Here is a 20,383-nt window from a genome sequence, read left to right on the forward strand (position 1 = left end):
TACTCCAGATATTTCCTAATTCCAAAAAAGACCGGTGGCCTCCAGCCTATTCTGGATCTCCGTGCCTTGAACACATTTCTTCACAAGGAACGGTTCAGAATGGTATCCCTGGGCACCATGCTTCCTCTGCTACAACAGGGGAATTGGTTCGGCTCTCTGGACCTTCAAGATGCATATGCCCATATTGCAATCTTCTCTCCTCATCGCAAGTATCTGCGATTTGTGGTGGGTCACAGGCACTATCAATACAAGGTACTGCCATTTGGCCTGGCCTCGGCACACCGAGTGTTTATGAAGTGCCTGGCAGTTGTGGCTGCATAGTTACACAGCAGGGGCCTATACGTTTTTCCATACCTGGCTCATAAAAAGCCAGTCCAAACAAGGAGCCCTTGACTCCCTCGGTCTCATCATAAGACCTCTAAACTCATTGGGATTTCTAATCGATTACTCCAAATCCCATTTGACGCCATCTCACCATCTCTCCTTTATAGGAACCGACCTGGACACGATGCTAACCAAAGCATTCTTACCCGATGACCGCGCAATTATGCTGTTCCATCTTGTGAGCTCTATCCGCCGTCGGCTAAAAGCCTCCGCTGGCCACCTACTCAAGTTGCTTGGCCATATGGCATCAACAGTCCACATCACCCCAATGGCATGCCTCGCCATGAGAGTGACACAATGGACTCTAAAAGCTCAGTGGCGACAAGCTACTCAACCGCTTTTGTCCCTGGTACACATAACCAGCCAGCTTCGTCTGTCCCTTGCCTGGTGAACACACAAAGCAAACTTACAAGTGGGTTTTCCTTTCCAGCAACCGGCTCCTCAGGTGACCTTAACCACGGACGCCTCCAACCTAGGTTGGGGAGCCCATGTCCAAGGCTTTCAAACTCAAGGGACTTGGACAACAGCCGAAGCAGCCTCGGAGATCAACTTTCTGGAGCTTCGGGCAATGCAGTACACCCTTTATGCATTCCAGGACTGCCTCTTCAACAAAGTTGTCTTGATTCAAACAGACAACCAAGTTGCAATGTGGTACCTGAACAAATAGGGGGGCACGGGCTCTTATCTGCTCTGCCAGGAGGCGGCACAGATTTGGGCCTGGGCCCTGTTGCATTCCATACTTCTGCGTGCCACTTATCTAGCGGGCACACAGAATGCACTGGCGGACCACCTCAGCCGACGTTTCCAGCCCCACGATGGTCTCTGGATCCCTCAGTCGCGAGCAGAATCTTGCATTGGTGGGGTCAGCCGACCAACGACTTCTTTGCATCCAGTCAGAACCACAAAGTGGAACGCTTCTGCTCTCTGTACAGGGACCGACAAGCACCAACCATGGATGCCTTCACCCATCCCTGGAACACAGGCCAGCTATATGCGTTTCCTCTGATTCCACTAATAAGCAAGACACTCATGAAGCTACAACAGGACCTGGGCTTAATGATACTCACAGTCCTGTATTGGCCACACCAAGTTTGGTTCCCCATACTTCTCAACCTCTCCGTCCAGAAACTCATTCGCCTGGGCAAGTCGCCCAACCTCAGAACACAGAATCACGGCAAGTTACGCCACTCGCACCGCCAGGTTGAAAGTTGATAGATACTTCAACCACTCAATCTTTCTAGTGACGTCTCTCAAGTCCGCGTAAGATTTCCATGTGGAAGACTTCCACATGGAAATCCTACCGCTCTAAATGGAAGAGGTTTACCTTGTGGTGCACACTGAAGGGCTTGGATCCCTTTTCTTGCCCCACATCAAATCTGTTAGACTATCTCTGGCACCTGTCGGAATTTGGTCTCCAGACATCATCTAGCTGAGTACACCTTAGTGCGTCTCTGCTTACCATCAAGGAGTAGGGGATGCCCCGATAATGGCTCAATCCCTGGTGAGTCGCTTCATGAGAGGCTTATTACCTCTCATGAATATGCCTCCTCTATGGCCACCGGGCATGGCGTGGGACCTCAATGTTGTCCTGGCATGGCTCATGCACACTCCTTTTGAGCCCTTGCACTCCTGCAAAATCAGATAAGAACATAAGAACATGCCATTTTGGGTCAGACCAAGGGTCCATCAAGCCCAGCATCCTGTTTCCAACACTGGTTAATCCAGACCATAAGAATCTGGCAAGTACCCAACAACTAAGTCTGTTCCATGTTACTGTTGCTAGTAATAGCAGTGGCTATTTTCTAAGTCAACTTAATTAATAGCAGGTAATGGACTTCTCCTCCAAGATCTTATCCAATCCTTTTTTAAACAAGGCTGTACTAGCTGCACTAACCACATCCTCTGGCAACAAATTCCAGAGTTTAATTGTGCGTTGAGTGAAAAATAACTTTCTCCGATTAGTTTTAAATGTGCCCCATGCTAACTTCATGGAGTGTCCCCTAGTCTTTCTACTATCCGAAAGAGTAAATAACCGATTCACATCTACCCGTTCTAGACCTCTCATGATTTTAAACACCTCTATCATATCCCCCCTCAGCCATCTCTTCTCCAAGCTGAAAGGTCCTAACCTCTTTAGTCTTTCCTCATAGGGGAGTTGTTCCATTCCCCTTATCATTTTGGTCGCCCTTCTCTGTACCTTCTCCATCGCAATTATATCTTTTTTGAGATGCGGTGACCAGAATTGTACACAGTATTCAAGGTGCGGTCTCACCATGGAGTGATACAGAGGCATTATGACATTTTCTGTTTTATTCACCATTCCCTTTCTAATAATTCCCAACATTCTGTTTGCTTTTTCGACTGCTGCAGCACACTGAGCCGACGATTTCTTTTTTTTTTTTAAACTTTATTTATAGATTTCCATTTTACAAAATGAAATCAAAACTTTGTATTCAATTACCCAGCATTGAATTTTTGTGGAATTTCTAGGTAAATACAATTATTATGTCATAAACAAAAAATAAATCAAATTAAAATTCTCTTTCCTAGTTTTCCTTTAAACAAATAAGAAGAAGAGCCTGTTGAGCAAATCTACTTACTACTTAATTGCCACAAATTTGGGCATACTTAAGTACAAGACAGAAACACTTACAAACTTTAATTAATCCCACAATGATGTCAATTTGAGGGTTCTGGATCCCCTCCTTGGGATCTACGTTCTTCTAAGAACCTTTCTAAATCTAAGGGATCATAATAAACATATTTTATCCCATCCACCTTCATTATACATTTACATGGAAATTTTATATTAATTTGTATTCCAAAAGTTTTGGCCAATCCTGCTAGGGCAATACATTTTTTTCTTCTCATTTGAGTGTCTTCTGTTACATCCGGATAGACCCATATTTTTTGGCCAAGATAGAGGAAGGCTCTTTTTTTCATAAATGAATTTAATATCTTATCCCTATCCAGAGTAAGGGCAAATTTCACAATTAATGTACCCCTCATCTCTATCTGTGCACTAAACGATGACTCTATCAGATCAGTGACATTTAATGGAGAGTCTTGTAAAGGTAACTTCAAATTTTGACTTTGTTCTCTTATATTCAAGAAATATGCGGATTTAATCACAGGAAAATTATCCGAAGATAATAACAATACTTCACTAAAATAGTTACGTAATTGTTCAATTGGGGAGACCATCCTGCATTTAGGAAAGTTAACAAATCTAAGGTTAGAATACCGAATCAAATTTTCTAGGTTCTCAACCTTTCTAACTAGGATGGTTTCTCCCTTTATGATGTTCGTTTGAACCTCTTTAATTTGAATTATATCTGTTTCTACCTTTTTTAAAGTCAATCCATTATTTGTCACCAAAGGACTTAAACTTTGCAATGTGGATTGAACATCTTTAATATTACTACTCATTTTCTCTACATTTTGATGTAAGACCATTATAGCAGACCATAACATTTCTAAAGAAACTTTTTTGTTTACATCACTTTTAACAGTTAAGGCTGATGGATTAGTTAATAATTTTAAAAGTTCTTGCTCTGACGCAGGTCCACCAGAAGGGGCATCCATATTTCCTCCTATCGCTCCTGATCTCTGATCCAGTTCCTGGGATGTCAGGGAATTCTCCCTTTCTTTCCCCAGCGCTGCATCTTTACCCCCACATGCTGCCTCTAATGGACTTTCCTCTACAAACGCCATCCGTAAGAGAGGTGAGTCCAGGCTGTGAGTATTTGCAGTGCTCATTGGTGGGGGAGGAGTTGTTGGCTCCCCGGGACTGAAACTTATTTCTCCTGACATAGCGGATACTTGCTCTGTATCCCTCAATGTAATGGGACACTCCGGGGTTATATTTATTGTAGGTGAGTAGAAACCGGTTAACATGGTTTGAATAGGGCCCAGTCTGGTAGGGGTAGAGGCATTCCGCCTGACTCTGCCCTTTCTTTTTGTATGAGGCATAAATAATTACACTATAAGCAATATCACCCTTTCCTTTTTCTACTCACAGTTCTGTCGTTAACTTATCAAGAATAGTTGAGGTCAGAGAGGGTACCAGACCGAAACCATAATCCATAGCAGCCTCCCAGCCTTCGCCGGCCTAAGCCGGCACAAGCCGGGCACACCCCTTTGGAGCGCGCGGCTTAGGGTGCGCCGACCGCTGCTCAATTTGTAGCAGCGGACGCCCGCTGACGTCACACCAGCCTCTTTCTGGGTCTCGCTGGTCGGGACCTCCGCGTTGTTCCGGGGCTAAAGTATGGTGACAGACCTGAGAGCCCCACTCTCCTCCAACTCAGGCTCCCCGAACCGACGATTTCAATGTGTTATCCACTATGACGCCTAGATCTCTTGCTTAATATGGAACCTAACATTGTGTAACTATAGCATGGTTTATTTTTCCCTATTTGCATCACCTTGCACTTATCCACATTAAATGTCATCTGTCATTTCGATGCCCAATTTTCCAGTCTCACAAGGTCTTCCTGCAATTTATCACAATCTGCTTGTGATTTAACTACTCTGAACAATTTTGTATCATCTGCAAATTTGATTACCTCTCTCTTCGTATTTCTTTCCAGATCATTTATAAATATATTGAAAAGTAAGGGTCCCAATACAGATCCCTGAAGCACTCCACTGCCCACTCCCTTCCACTGAGAAAATTGCCCATTTAGTCCTACTCTCTGTTTCCTGTCTTTTAGCCAGTTTGCATTCCACGAAAGGACAGCGCCACCTATCCCATGACTTTTTACTTTTCCTAGAAGCCTCTCATGAGAAACTTTGTCAAATGCCTTCTGAAAATCCAAGTACACTACATCTACTGGTTCACCTTTATCCACATGTTTATTAACTCAAAAAAGTGAAGCAGATTTGTGAGGCAAGTCTTGCCTTGGGTAAAGCAATGCTGACTTTGTTCCATTAAACCATGTCTTTCTATATGTTCTGTGATTTTGATGTTTAGAACACTTTCCACTATTTTTCCTGGCTCTGAAGTCAGGCTAACCGGTCTGTAGTTTCCTGGATCATCACTGGAGCCCTTTTTAAATATTGGGGTTACATTAGCTATCCTCCAGTCTTCAGGTACAATGGATGATTTTAATGATAGGTTACAAATTTTTACTAATATGTCTGAAATATCTTTTTTGAGTTCCCTCAGAACTCTGGGGTGTATACCATCCAGTCCAGGTGATTTACTACTCTTCAGTTTGTCAATCAGGCCTACTACATCTTCTAGGTTCACCGTGATTTGGTTCAGTCCATCTGAATCATTACCCATGAAAACCTTCTCCAATATGTTTACCTCCCCAACATCCTCTTCAGTAAACACCAAAGCAAAGAAATCATTTAATCTTTCCGCGATGGCCTTATCTTCTCTAAGTGCCCCTTTAACTCCTCAATCATCTAACGGTCCAACTGACTCCCTCACAGGCTTTCTGCTTCGGATATACATGGAAAGTACTTTTCCTAGTAGCCATGACGTCTGCTCGCAGGGTAAATGTGTTACAGGCCCTTATGACCTACTCATCCTACACAAGGTTCCTGTATGACCGGGTGGCTCTCCGCACTCACCCTAAATTTCTTCCTAAAGTGGTAATGGATTTCCACTTAAATCAGTCCATAGTCTTGCCACTTTCTTCCCAAGGCCTCACGCTCACCCGGGTGAGCAAATTCTGCACATCTTGGACTGTAAGCGTGCGCTTGCATTTTATTTAGACCACACTGCAGTCCATAGGAAGCCACCCAACTCTTTGTTTCTTTTGATAAAAACAAACTTAGAGTTGCGGTGCGCAAGCAGACACTCTCCAACTGGTTGGCAGACTGCATTGCATTCTGCTACCAGCAAGCAGGCCTTCCACTGCAGAGACGAATGAAGGCACACTTCGTCAGAGCCATGGCAATTTCAGTAGCACACTACCGTTCAGTACTGATTGCTGACTACTGTCTAGACAAGGCTGGACAACAAGACTCTGTCTTTGGCCAGTCTGTCCTAAGGAATTTATTCCCAGTGTAGTAACCCAACCCATCCTACCTTGACCCGCTGCGAATTTCAGGCTGCCTCGTTATTGCCAGCAGCACCATAGTTGTTGTGCATGTTGCACATGTTGTGTGCTGCTTGGCCTGCTCATTATGAGTCAGCCTGTAACTTGCTATTCACCCATATGTGAGGACTACCATCCTGCTTGTCTTGGGAGAAAGCAGAGTTGCTTATCTGTAACAGGTGTTCTCCCAGGACAGCAGGATGGTAGTCCTCACAAAACCCGCCAGCCACCCCGCGGAGTTGGGTTCGTTACCATTTTCTTATTTTATTTTTCGCTCATACTTTTGCTACAAACGAGACTGAAAGGGGGACCCCTGGTGGCTACAGGGTAAGTGGCATGCTGGGCATGCTCAGTGTGCCAGTCAAAGTTGTAGAAACTTTGACAAAAGTATTCCATAAAGAGCTCCAATTGATGATGTCACCCATATGTGAGGACTAACATCCTGCTGTCCTGGGAGAACACTTGTTACAGGTAAGCAACTCTGCTTTTAAAAAGTCTACATGGCAAGCAAAATATTCATTCTACACTCGTTGAGGTCTATATTCAGACACAGTCTGGATAGCAAAGTTAGCCGGATAAATTTATCCAGCTAACTGGAGGCATATTTAACAGTGCAGTCACACTATTGAATATAGCTGTTTATCTTAATTAATTAGCCGGCTAACTATAGCCAGCTAGCTTTAGGACAGCTCTTTGACATAACCAGACTTGGCCAGCTAAGTCATCCAGCTAACTCTGAATATTGGAGGATCTTTTGTCCACCATTAAATCAGTAATGCTTGTGGATAGTTCTAATTTATGAACAAGAGACTCTAAAGTAAGAATAAATAACAGCAGTGACAACAGGCATCCTTGTCTGGTCCCTCTTGCCATTGTGATATATATTCTGAGGACAAGCAGCCCCGACACGGAAAACTTAGGTCAAAGTTTCTAGAACTTTGACTTCCCACACTTGGCATGCGTCCATGTAGGATCCCTCTTCACTCTCTCTTTTTCTGTGGAGCTGCAGCATGGCAGTTTGTGAGCTCACTTTTGGCCTTTTTGGCCTCTTTTGGAAAACTTTCCATTTTCTCACTTAATGTGATTTGTTTTGCCTGTGCTCAACACTGGGTCCCTCTTGGTCTTCCTTGTAGTGTTCCTAGTCATCATTTATTGGTAAGTTTCCTTTTACAGTCGATTCCTCGCAGTGGCGGTGCTTTAGTGCCTGCCAGCCATCGACACACACCATCATAAATTTTGATCTTGCTTCCTGTTTATTTCATTCCGTCATGGCTGCGCCTGGTTTTAAGCGATATCCTCGGTGGCCAAGGACCATTTCCATCATGGACCCTTATGATGAAAGTATCCTCTGCCTAGGGGTATAGCATGACATCCGGGGTTGTCGCAAATGCACCCAGATGACTCCAAAGGGATGTCGTCTTTTTCTTGATAAGTTGGAGTGCCTCTCTGGGTTGGAGAAGACTGAGCCATTGGCATAGGCGGACCACAAGTCGCACCAATGGACACCGAGCTATCGACATCGGAGGGACCGTCATTTATATCGGTGCTGTTGGCTGACAGGGGCACCGGAGAATGGCCAGCATCGAGCTCCTCCAGGCTGAGGATGTCGAGTTCCTTGTCATTGACCTTGGCACTGGGGAAAGACTGTGCTGAGCATCAAGGGAAACCAAAGAAGCATCAGCATTAGTCTCCATCAATGCATGGTGCCGGGCATGGGGATGCACCAGCTCATGCTGTGATGCCCCCGAAGTGACCCCATAGTGAAGAGCACCAGTCCTTCATCAGTGTTGAGGTCCGTGATGGTCTCCATCAGTCCTGATGCCAATCACCGATCCTCCTCTCAGCTCCGGAGGACCTGGCCACTTCTCCTTTCTCTCAGTCAGTGTTGGCATTGACAATGTTTGAGGAGGAGCTTCAGTGGCAAGTACAACTGGAGGTCGAGTGGGCAATGCAAGCATCGGTCCCATGGCCCTAATGGCATTGGAGCTGGCACTGGCCATCTTGGAGTCGCTATTGGAGAAGCTCCCTGTGCTCATCGATGCATTACCGACCCAGCTGTTCTCGTCAGTTCCCAGGTTGGCATCAGTGACCCTCAAGGAACTGCAGCCTCCTCCTGCTGATACAGTGGTCGTGGCTGCTTTCTCAGAGGAGGAAGCTCCTCCTAGGCCGGCTGAGACGCCGAGGCCTGCAGTACCCCATCCAGCTCTGCTGGTGCTGCACCTCTGGATGAAGGCCAAGTGCCTATGGCCCCAATCCCTGCACATTTCAGTGAGGATGAGGGCCCCTTTGATCCCTGGGGAAATGACGACATGGAGTCCTCCACAGAGGGCTCTGTGAGTCTCCCCTCAGAACTTTCTCCTCCAGAGGAGTGAATGAAGTCTCTGCCTGAGGACTTAACCTTTGCAGTGTTTGTGAGAGTGATGGCTTTAAGTGGTGTACCGCAAGGATCGGTGTTGGGACCGGTCCTGTTCAATATCTTTGTGAGCGACATTGCGGACTGGATAGAAGGTAAGGTTTGTCTTTTTGCGGATGACACTAAGATCTGCAACAGAGTGGACACGCCGGAAGGAGTGGAGAGAATGAGACGAGATCTAAGGAAACTGGAAGAGTGGTCGAAGATATGGCAGCTGAGATTCAATGCCAAGAAGTGCAAAGTCATGCATATGGGGAGTGGAAATCCGAATGAACTGTATTCGATGGGGGGGGAAAGGCTGATGTGCACGGAGCAGGAGAGGGACCTTGGGGTGATAGTGTCTAATGATCTGAAGTCGGCGAAACAATGTGACAAGGCGATAGCTAAAGCCAGAAGAATGCTGGGCTGCATAGAGAGAGGAATATCGAGTAAGAAAAGGGAAGTGATTATTCCCTTGTACAGGTCCTTGGTGAGGCCTCACCTGGAGTACTGTGTCCAGTTCTGGAGACCGTATCTTCAAAAAGACAAAGACAAGATGGAGGCGGTACAGAGAAGGGCGACCAGGAAGGTGGAGGATCTTCATCGGATGACGTACGAGGAGAGATTGAAGAATCTAAATATGTACACCCTGGAGGAAAGGAGGAGCAGAGGTGATATGATACAGACTTCCAGATACTTGAAAGGTGTTAATGATCCAAAGACAACGACAAACCTTTTCCGTAGGAAAAAAATCAGCAGAACCAGGGGTCACGATTTGAAGCACCAGGGAGGAAGATTCAGAACCAATGTCAGGAAGTATTTCTTCACGGAGAGGGTGGTGGATGCCTGGAATGCCCTTCCGGAGGATGTGGTGAAGGGGCGTGGGATAAACACTGTGGATCCATAAAGTCAAGAGGCCGCCAATGAAGAGTGGGTGACTCGCCAGAATGATGGCTACTGCCTGGAGACAATACCCTTATTAAATAACCTTACACATGCTTACTGTGACTCCAACATCGCTCTAAGCTTCAACAGCAAGAGGAAATGTGGAAAAAAGGATTCACACTCACAAAGAGGGGAGTAGCTGGCTTGTTACGGCAGTTACTACCCCAAATCAAATAAGCCTGATACTTCACTTTCAATGCATATACAGCATAGTTCTCTGCTTCAACGGCAGGGGAGAAGAAAAACTGATACTTCACACATCCAGCAGAGCTCTCTGCTTCAACGGCAGGGGAGAAGAAAAGAGGGTTCGCACTCACAAAGCGTTGAGTAGCTGGCTTGTTACGGCGGTTACTACCCCAAACCAAATGTGCCTGATACTTCACTTTCGATGCATATCCAGCATGGCTCTCTGCTTCAACAGCATGGGAGAAGACTGATACTTCACGCATATCCAGCATAGCTCTCTGCTTCAACGGCAGGGGAGAAAAAAAGAAAACTGATACTTCACGCATATCCAGCATAGCTCCCTGCTTCAACGGCAGGGGAGAAGAAAAACAACCAATAAGGGCTGTATAACATAGTCTGGGTAAAACAAATAAGCATGGGTGTAGCTTGCTTATTGGCAGGGGAGAAGCTTGCTTATTGGCAGGGGAGAAGAAAAACAACCGATAAGGGCTGTATAACATAGTCTAGGTAAAACAAATAAGCATGGGTGTAGCTTGCTTATTGCGGCGGCTACTACCCCTAACTAATCAAGCTAGATATTTCACTTGGATGCAGCTCCATCACTGCTCTCTACATTAAAGGTGGGGGTGGAAGGGAAATAGAACCAAGAGCTAAGAGAAACAGATAAGTATGAGAGAAAAAATGTGTGAAGCTTGCTGGGCAGACTGGATGGGCCATTTGGTCTTCTTCTGCCGTCATTTCTATGTTTCTATATGTTTCTATGGCAGAGGAGGATGCCAGGCACAAAATGTTTGAAATCCTCCAGTTTGTGGAGCTTCTTAAGGAGATTGTGATGGTTCCGGTGCACAACATCCTTAAGGAGTCACTGCTGAGGATCTGGCAACACACTCTCAAAATGCCTCCCGTGAATAAGAAGGCTGACGTGTTTTACCTTGTCCATAAGGCTTCCAAGTTCAATAAGTGACAGCTTCCCCACCATTCAGTGGTAGTCAAGTCCACTCTGAAGAGAGCCAAGTGGTCTCAGACTCATTCCTCAGTGGCCCTGGGGAAGGATTGCAGAGGGATGGATGCTCTTGGAAGAAAGGTGTTTCAGGGAGCCATGCTCATTGCCTGCACAGCTTTCTACCAGCTCTAAATGAGCCAGGACTTGCAGGACATCTGGAAGCAGGTGCAGGAGGTGGCCGAGCAGTTGCCTTAGCAGCAGTAGGACACCCTCATGTCACTGGTGCATAAGGATCTGGAGTGTGGAAAACACAAGATCCGAGCGACCTACAATGTTTTTGAGATGGCATTGAGGGTCTCTGCAGCAGGAACCGACCATTGCCTGCCTTCTGACTATGTTTGACCGCTGCCTGGAACCGACCACTGCCTGCCTTCTGACCACATTTGACTGCTGCTTGGAACCGACCATTACCTGCCTTCTGACCATGCTTGACCACCACCTGGAACTGACCTTTGCTCATCTTGACTACGTACGGACTGATCTTGGAACTGACCCTTGCTTTGGTTGACCACCCTTGGACAGATACCCTGGCTTTGACCCTTACGCTACACTCAGATACTCTGTTTGCTCCTATGACCACCAGACCAGCCTGCTCGGACACAGCCCGTGGCCTACATCAGACTAGACCAGTAGGCGCTGCCTATCTCGCCCGGAGGACCTTCATCTCCTGCTGCATTCCAGAAATCTCCAGTGATCCTGGTTAAGGTCTAGTCCATCCTTTCTTCACCAACCACACACCTTTGCTTGTGGTAGGCACACCTCTCTGCTACCTCTCCGGGAGACCCTCTGAGGCCCACTTAAGTCCAGGCTGTCCGGGTTCCCAAGGGCTCAACCTGCGGAAACCCCGGATTGCTATTGGCGAAGCTCCAGCTAGCCTCTGTCTCCTTGTGTGCTCTGCCTCCTGGTGGCAGGCACTCTCTGGGTCCGACCAGAGGGCCGTACCAATCCTACACCAGGCCAAGGGTCCACCTCCAGCGCAACAATATGTACTCGTATTTTATAACCTGCACATATCATTTGCATGCTGGTTATAAAATACACCACGCTCTCCAATGCCCTGGAAAACCTCGACAACACTGATACAGAATCAGCAATCTCGTCCTGGAATGAGATCACTGCCAACGTTGCCAACTCCCTAACCCCCTAACCACCAAAACACTTGATACATCTAGAAACTCTAAAAAAAACAAAAAACAAAAAAAACAAAACCAAAACCCTGGTATATAAATGAACTCAAAAAACTCAAACATGCCCTGAGAGCCCAGGAAAAGAAATGGCGCCATAATCCCTCACCATCCCTCTTGGCAATATACAAAATAACCCTGTACACATATCGCACGACCATCCTCAAAACTAGAAAAGACTTCTATGCCACGAGCATGCATGATCTACAATACAATGCCAAGGCCCTCTTTACATTTGTCACCGAGCTCACCAAATCACCCAACCCCCTCCCACCCGATGAAGACACCCAATTTAATGTGACAACCTAACACTATACTTCTGTGACAAAATCTCCAGACTCACACAACGCTTCACTTTCATCCCCAATACTCCATACGCCTCTCAACAACCGTATGACATAGTGAGGGCAAAGGTAGCGCCGGAGCCATTTTGAAGATTGGCAATACGGCCCGCGTGCAGGAGGTCACTCCCAGACCCCCGCTAGACTTTTGGCAAGTCTTGTGGGGGTCAGGACGCCCCCCCAAGCTGGCCAAAAGTCCCTGGGGGTCCAGCGGGGGTCTGGGAGCGGTCTCCTGCACGCGTGACGTCGGGAGGCAGGAACCAAAATGGCGCCGGCGCTACCTTTGCCCTGTCACATGATAAGGGCAAAGGGCCACCGGCGCCATTTCTCAACGCAACTGTGGCCAGAGAGCTGGAGATCGCGCCGGGACCCCCGGTAATTTAAAACATTTTGGGGGGGTTCGGGAGGGTGGGGGATTTGTTTTAAAGGTTCGGGGTGGGTTTTAGGGTTGTTTTGGTGTGCCGGTTTTCCCGCCCTCCCCCGATTTACGATTTTTAATGATTTAAAAACAAAACAAAACATGACGATCAGATTTCCCTCCCCCCCCAGCCAAAATCGATCATTAAGACGATCGATCACACGATTCACACCCCTAGCTACCAGTAATGTAGCCAATGTAGCCAATGTAGCCTCAACTCCCCCAAACTGTAAGAAGAGTTAAAATATTGCTGCGTAGTGATGATACAATATAAAGCCCTGACCATCATACACAAATCCTGTTCCTTGTAATAATGTTCAATAGTTGATTGTTATTGTTCTATGTTCTATGTAAAAAACCCCAGTCTAATCTACCAGACCAGGGCAACCTTTTCGTTACTTGTAAACCGGACTGATTTGTATTGCATACAGGAATTCCGGTATATAAAAATTAAAAATAAATAAATAAAATAAATAAATAATCAAAACATGCAATGGTTTAATGATTCACTAAGGTTCTGCACCTTCACAGGACCCACCAGAACACAATACCTAGCTACACTATGCATGCCATCACCTAAATCTACACACTTCAATACAACGAAGTAACGTGCACTCTCTATTGCTGGACCAACTCTCTGGAACACTATGCCAACTGACTTAAGACAAGAACTCTGCCCCAAAACATTTAAGCAAAAACTCAAGACATGGCTATTCAAACAAGCCCATAATTACAACTAAATCCTTTCCATAAATTTGCTACATCCACCCCTCACTACCACAATCCCCTCTCGCTTATACCTGTTAACCCACCCTCCAACTCAATTAACATGCAAACATAGCACTCCACTAAATCCTAATTTTCTGTTGCTTAATGTTGCTATTTGTCTGCTACATTTAAGCATATACATTGTTACACTTTCCAACTATTCCATGTACTATACATTTAATCTTTGTTCTTTGTAATTTTAAACTAATATGTTATAACGTATTATCCAAATATTGTTTTGTTAATCTTTGTTACCTGTAAAGCTATTTAACGCTGCTTCAGTGTTATATGTAAACCAATATGATGTTCCCAATGAATGTCGGTCTATAAAAATGTTAAATAAATAAAATAAATAAATACATTTTATTGTGGCTGATCAACTTCTTGGTTGGCCATTATAAAATATTTGCAAAGGCTTGCAAATCACATGCAAAAAAGGTCATTTTAATAGGTGAGGGAACCTGGGCAGAAAGATGCAAAATACCGCCACAATATTCTCTATCATGGCGATATGCGATATATGCAATATACCGTGCATTAGAGCACTAATGCAACTTGATGAATCTCCTTGCTGGTTTGTAATCCAATGTTTTGTGGGTGATGCAGATATATATGGCTCGATACTTAAAGCGTGTTCGGTGCTATTTATTCAAATAAGCAGGATTTATGCAGCTAAGTAGCGGCTGCTGAATATGTACCCCTGTTCAGCAGCTGCTGATTAGACTTATAAGTCCCTTATGTGGCTAAAAAGTTAGCACACCAAAGTAGGATCAGTCAAAGCACAATTAATAAGGCAAAACATAAACAAGAATTATATTGTGTTATATTTATCTTTTATCATGTTGACTTTACTGCGCTATGCCTATAGGCCTTTTTATTTGCAGTAAAAAAACAGTGTTTAAAAAATAGTGAGAAGTTACATTGCTGATAACTAATCTTGTTTACTAACGCACCCACTTCATGGTGGCTGAGGGTAGATGATAGCGAGGTCCAGGCTGCCTCCTCCTAAGGTGATCTTTCACATTCGCCTGGCTTGCTAACACCCTTCCTACATATATAATATAACTGTTGTTTACATCTCGCCTTATTAATTGTGCTTTGACTGATCCTATTTTTATGTAATATTCTTGTTTGAGGACAATGGATTTTGTGGGTTGTTTGTTTTTAAATTGCTAAAAAGTTAGCTGCATAAGTTGTGAGTGGGCAGTGAGTGGATTGGGGTGGAGCAGACTTTAGCTACATAAGTTGATGGCTAAGCTAGATGTGCCATAGAGCAGGTCTAAATTTAGCCAATTAGACTTAAACAGCTAAGTGCTCAGTTATATGCAAATGTTCAGTGGTATAGCTGTGTTGCTGAATATATATTATAACATAATCAAAAAAGTTCTAATTGCCTAAGTTACTTTTCTTGCCAGTTTTGGATATTGACCCCATAATATCTTTTATATAATGAGAAGTGTCCTAGTAAAAGAAATAGCAGCTAGGATATTCACTCAGAGCCCTGATCCACTGTCTGTCCCTTATTAATACTTACAAGGTTGCCTAATGTTTCTCTGTTCTCCACCAAGCAAGAGATGCAACAAAAACAAACTCCAGCAGGCTACAATGTCTCAGTGATTTATTTTGTCAGCTCTGGTACACTGCTTGTTGGTTCTTTTATTTAGGCTGTCCAAATCGAGCAGGAAATCTCACCTTTCAAATACCTACAGTGACCAGTGAATTTTTCCTACACAAAGACAGCCTATTGTAAATTTTCTGTTTTTCTTCAGCTGCTCCAAAAAGCAGGAAATTCTCAGAAAAAAATCTTCTGCAGAAAGACCCAAATGAGCATCTCCTGTTTCAGTCTCTCAACTGATTTGCTCTTGACAAAAAAAAAAAAATACAGCAGGCAACTTTCAAAAGATTCTCCTCTATCTTATCAATTCATAAAATTAAATCTCCTGAAGCATGGCGCAGCCTATGATGCAATGACAGATTAGAGCAGTTGAGTGGGTTCTTTTCTGTCAGAACCTACAGAGCAAAGTAGGAGGGTTCTGCATTGGTAAGTAACTTATAAATAGCTTTCAAACATTTTGTGAGTGAAAACTAAAGTTATCTGATGGATTCATTTTAATTGACAACCTCTGACATTCCTGGATGCTTAGATTGGGACAATAATCAACCAATACCAGGTTTGAAATGCACAGTTATACAGTTACACTCTCATTTCCAGGAACCTCCATCATTACCACCTATTTCTATTAACCCCTCCAAACATTCTCTTCTCTTAACAATCTTTTCTTTTTTATTTAGATAGTAGGCATGTGATATTTATTGAGGACACAGAGGATATAGAAGCAGATGATTTTATAGCTGGTTTCAGTGAAGAAGCGTATGAGAGTGAGAAAGATGATGAATTTAAAAAGGTATTGTGATATATAAATAATCTATGACACATTGTCTGGATTTTTAGCAATTCTGAATTTTTATAATGACATAAAATGAATAGATGCCATACATATAAATTATCATTTTTCACATGGCCTAGGTCTGAAACCTAAACCTTGCCCTATTCACATGATAGGAGTAAGGCTTGGCCAGTGCTATTTTGAAAACTGGTGCCCTGAGCCCTCTTTTAATTACCAAAATTACTTTTTGAGGTACTGGGGGGTAAGGGCTGGGGGTCCCATCAGCCCTCTCCTAGACCACCAGGGTCGATTTTCTTTGTTTGGGGGGGGGGGGGGGGGGCTATCCAAGGCACAGGGATTTTAATATATATGGAAAGGGGCAGTAGGGATGGGCCCATGGAGCCCTTGACTTAGGGGGGCCATTTTTCAAGTTTGAAGGGAGGGAATAAGGAAGGAAGCAGGTCGTCACCACACCTTTGCCCTTGATTTTTTTTATTTTGAATGTGGTGTCAGTGCTACTTCAGTGGGGAGTAGGAGTCACCAAAACATTTTATTGCCTGGAGGGCAATTTTTAGGCTGATCACTCTTTAATTTTCCTGTGAAAGCATTGGGGACTTGTATTATTCGCCTTCAAATGAGATAAAATAACTGGGCCTACTTTTTCCTGTCAGCCACATTATTTTATTTATATAGATTTGCCCATGCATAAGCTGCTTTGCATGCATTAGGCAATTTTATTCATGCAAGGAAGTTTATTTCCATAGGGGGAGGAAATCTTTTGTTTTATCATGCAATATCGCACAATATGGCATATCACGCAGTAAACAGCATTTAATGTGCCAGTAAGCAGGTCTAAAGTTAGCCAGAAAAGCTTACTTATAAAACAGTAGGGATGTGAATCGGGCTTCGGACGATTGAAAATATCGTCGATATTTTCAAAATTGTCAGAAATCGGGGGCTCCCCCAAAACGATAGGAAAACCCCACAATATTGATCGAGGGGGTTCCCTTATCGTTTTGGGGGAGGGCGGGAAAAACGGCACACAAAAATAACCCTTAAACCCACCCGACCCTTTAAAAGTAACCCCTTAGCTTCCCCCACCCTCCCGACCCCCCCAAAACCTTTTTACAGGTACCTGGTGGTCCAGTGGGAGTCCCAGGAGCGATCTCCTGCTACGGGCCATCCTCCGGCTCCCGGGCCATCGGCTGGCACTAATCAAAATGGTGCCGATGGCCCTTTGCCCTTACCCTGTGAGAGGGTATCCATGTCATTGGCCGGATCCTGTCACATGGTAGGAGCACTGGATGGCCGGCGCCATCTTGTGCTCCTACCATGTGACAGGGGCTGACCAATGGCACCGGTAGCCCCTGTGATATAGTAAGGGCAAAGGCTATCGGCGCCATTTTGATTACTGGCAGCTGATGGCCCAAGTGCAGGAGATCGCTCCTGGACCTCCGCTGGACCACCAGGGGCTTTTGGCAAGTCTTGGGGGACCCTCCTGACCCTCACAAGACTTGCCAAAAGTCCAGCGGGGGTCCGGGAGCAACCTCCTGCACTCAGACCGTCGGCTGCCAGTATTCAAAATGGCGCGATAGCCTTTGCCCTTACTATGTCACAGGGGCTACCGGTGCCATTGGTCAGCCCCTGTCACATGGTAGGAGCTCAAGATGGCGCCGGCAATCCAGTGCTCCTACCATGTGACAGGATCCGGCCAATGGCACGGATACCCTGTCACATGGTAAGGGCAAAGGGCCATCGGCGCCATTTTGATTAGTGGCCGCCAACAGCCCGGGAGCTGGAGGATGGCCCGGAGCGGGAGATCGTGGGAGATCGCTCCTGGGACCCCCACTGGACCACCAGGTACCTGTAAAAAGGTTTTGGGGGGGTCGGGAGGGTGGGGGAAGCTAAGGGATTACTTTTAAAGGGTCGGGTAGGTTTTTTGTTTATCGGCTGGGGCGCAGCTGATAAACAAAACCGCGCTCGGGCCCAATGGAAAAAAACCCACATGTGAATTGGAACCGAAATCCGAACCGATTTTAAAAGGTGCATGCATTTCCTGGCACACACACATGGATGCGCCAATTTAATAACATGTGCACGCTTGTTATAAAATACGCGGGCTGCACGCACATGTGCCGGATTTTAAAATCTGCGCGCGCATGTGTGGACAGCACGCAGGGGGGCTTAATTTTGTTAAAGTACACACGGCAACAAGATCGGGCCCCTCCCAGTCCATTCCAATTTGCAACTCACCTAACTGACCTTCCTTCCCCTTCCCCTCCCCTCTCCTCTCCTCTCCTCTCCTCCCCAACCCCTATCCCTGTCCTATCTACCCTCCCAATTTTTTACTTTTACCTTTTGCTCCTCTTCAGGAGCAGTAGCAACTTGCACTCTCCGGCAGGCTGCCGATGCGTGCTTCCCCAGCACAGCGTCAAATGGCTTCTTCTGTACTGTCCACCTCCAGCCCTGCCCCTCCTTGCCCCCAGACCACCTCTTTATCTAGGCCCGACACTTTTGCGCATAACGGGAGGGAGCAGAAATTCTCTACTTTGCGGCTGTGGATGGACGCAAAGAGAACTTCTGCTCCTTCACTTGCAGCCGCCACTCACAGCCGAGGGACGCTTTTGCCTTCTTGTGGTCCAGCGGTCTCCTCTACACATATCCTCCACTTCCACTCACGTCTTTGTACCACCCTTGGTGCGAACCTCGAGGGCGTTCCCTCATGCTGACATCATGCCATCCGGGTATATCAACTTCACTGATTTGCCTGCTCCCCGAGTTAGCAAGGACTCAAATCCGTTCCTATCTACGCTACTCTGCCTCTTCCGCAGGCAGCTCTCTCTCTGCCCTTCGGGGTTATTGCTAACCTGGGTACCTGCTCCTCAGGGGCCCTCTGCTTTATTTCAGGTGCCTTACAGGGAACAGGTACTCGCTCCTCGAGGGCCTGCTCTCCCTGCCTCGGTGCCTGTACCTTCTACAACATATCTGGTGGAATTGCATACTAACAGCAACACCTAGGGCCGGATTTTAAAAGCCCTGCGCGCATAAATCTGGCTGGATTTACGCGTGCAGGGCACTTGCGTGCCGGCGTGCCTATTTTGCATAGGCCGCCGGCACATGCATAGCCTCTGGACGCGCATAAGTCCCGGGGCTTCGTAAAAGGGGCGGGAGGGGGCATGTCTGGGGGCGTGTCCGGGGGTCAGGGGCGGTTTGGGGGCGGGTCCGGGGGCGTGGTGCCGGCCTAGCGGCGTGGCCGAGGCCTCTGGTCCAGCCCCCGGGTCAGGTGATGGCGCACCAGCAGCCCGCTGATGCGCGCAGATTTACACCTGCCTCGGGAAGGCATAAATCTGCCGACAAAGGTAGGGGGGGTTTAGATAGGGCCGGGGGGGGGGGGGGGTAGGTTAGGTAGGGGAAGGGAGGGGAAGGTGAGGGAGGCAGAAGGAAAGTTCCCTCCAAGGCTGCTCCGATTTCGGAGCGGCCTCGGAGGGAACAGGCAGCGCGTGCCGCGCGCATAAATGTGCACCCCCTTGCGCGCACCGACCTCGGATTTTATAAGATACGCGCGGCTACACGTGTATTTATAAAATCCAGCGTAGTTTTGTTCGCGCATGGTGTGCGAACAAAAGTACGCATGCGCGCTGTTTTTGAAAATGTACCTCCTAGTGAGTACTCTGACTCAGTCTATCTCATCCACAGTATCTCCTCGCTGGGAGACCTGCTGTGGAACCTCCTGACGTCATCTGGGAGAGAAGGGCTCCCTCTGCCAAGGTCCCTGAGACTGCAACTACTGACTGCCTCACTACTGCCACCTGCTGGCTATCATCAAGCTGTTAAAATAAAGAACATTCGTTTGTGTTGTACGAGTCTAGCCTAGTGCTGTGGCTCCTCACGGGGCTCCTTCCCATGGGCGTGGACACCTCCACAGCACCCAAGGTTCCACCAAAACACACATAATAACAACAGATTGCTAACTCCATGGATCCGGCTCAGTTCACTGCGTTACAGGCCATTCCTGGCCTGGCCCAGCGTATCTCAGAACAGAAGTCTGCGCTGGAAGGACTGATCACCTCATTTAATCTACTACACAAACAGATGAACTCGCCTTCCACCTCAGGTAAAGAAGCTAAACCGTCTGAGGTGATGGTCAAGATTACTGTGCCTCTAGCAGCTCCCACCAGCTTCTCAGGAGAAGTTTGGAGATGCAGAGACTTCATTAACCAGTGCTGCATGCACTTTGCATTACAACCTGGTCACTTTCCCACAGCCTATGCCAAGATCACCTATATCCTGTCGTATCTAGACGGACGAGCCTTGTCTTGGGCCTC

At 46.3% G+C, this 20,383-nt stretch overlaps 1 protein-coding gene across 1 annotated transcript in view; it reads left to right on the top strand.

The window, feature by feature from the left end:
* Positions 1-20,383, top strand: part of DNAH8 (dynein axonemal heavy chain 8) — a 1,926,251-nt gene that overhangs the window by 647,908 nt on the left and 1,257,960 nt on the right. The window contains 1 exon segment of the mRNA XM_029592920.1: positions 15,964-16,076. Coding sequence (XP_029448780.1) covers positions 15,964-16,076 — 113 coding nt within the window.

This window comes from Rhinatrema bivittatum, chromosome 3 (assembly GCF_901001135.1).
Source record: "Rhinatrema bivittatum chromosome 3, aRhiBiv1.1, whole genome shotgun sequence".
In the NCBI taxonomy this organism is placed as follows: domain Eukaryota; kingdom Metazoa; phylum Chordata; class Amphibia; order Gymnophiona; family Rhinatrematidae; genus Rhinatrema; species Rhinatrema bivittatum.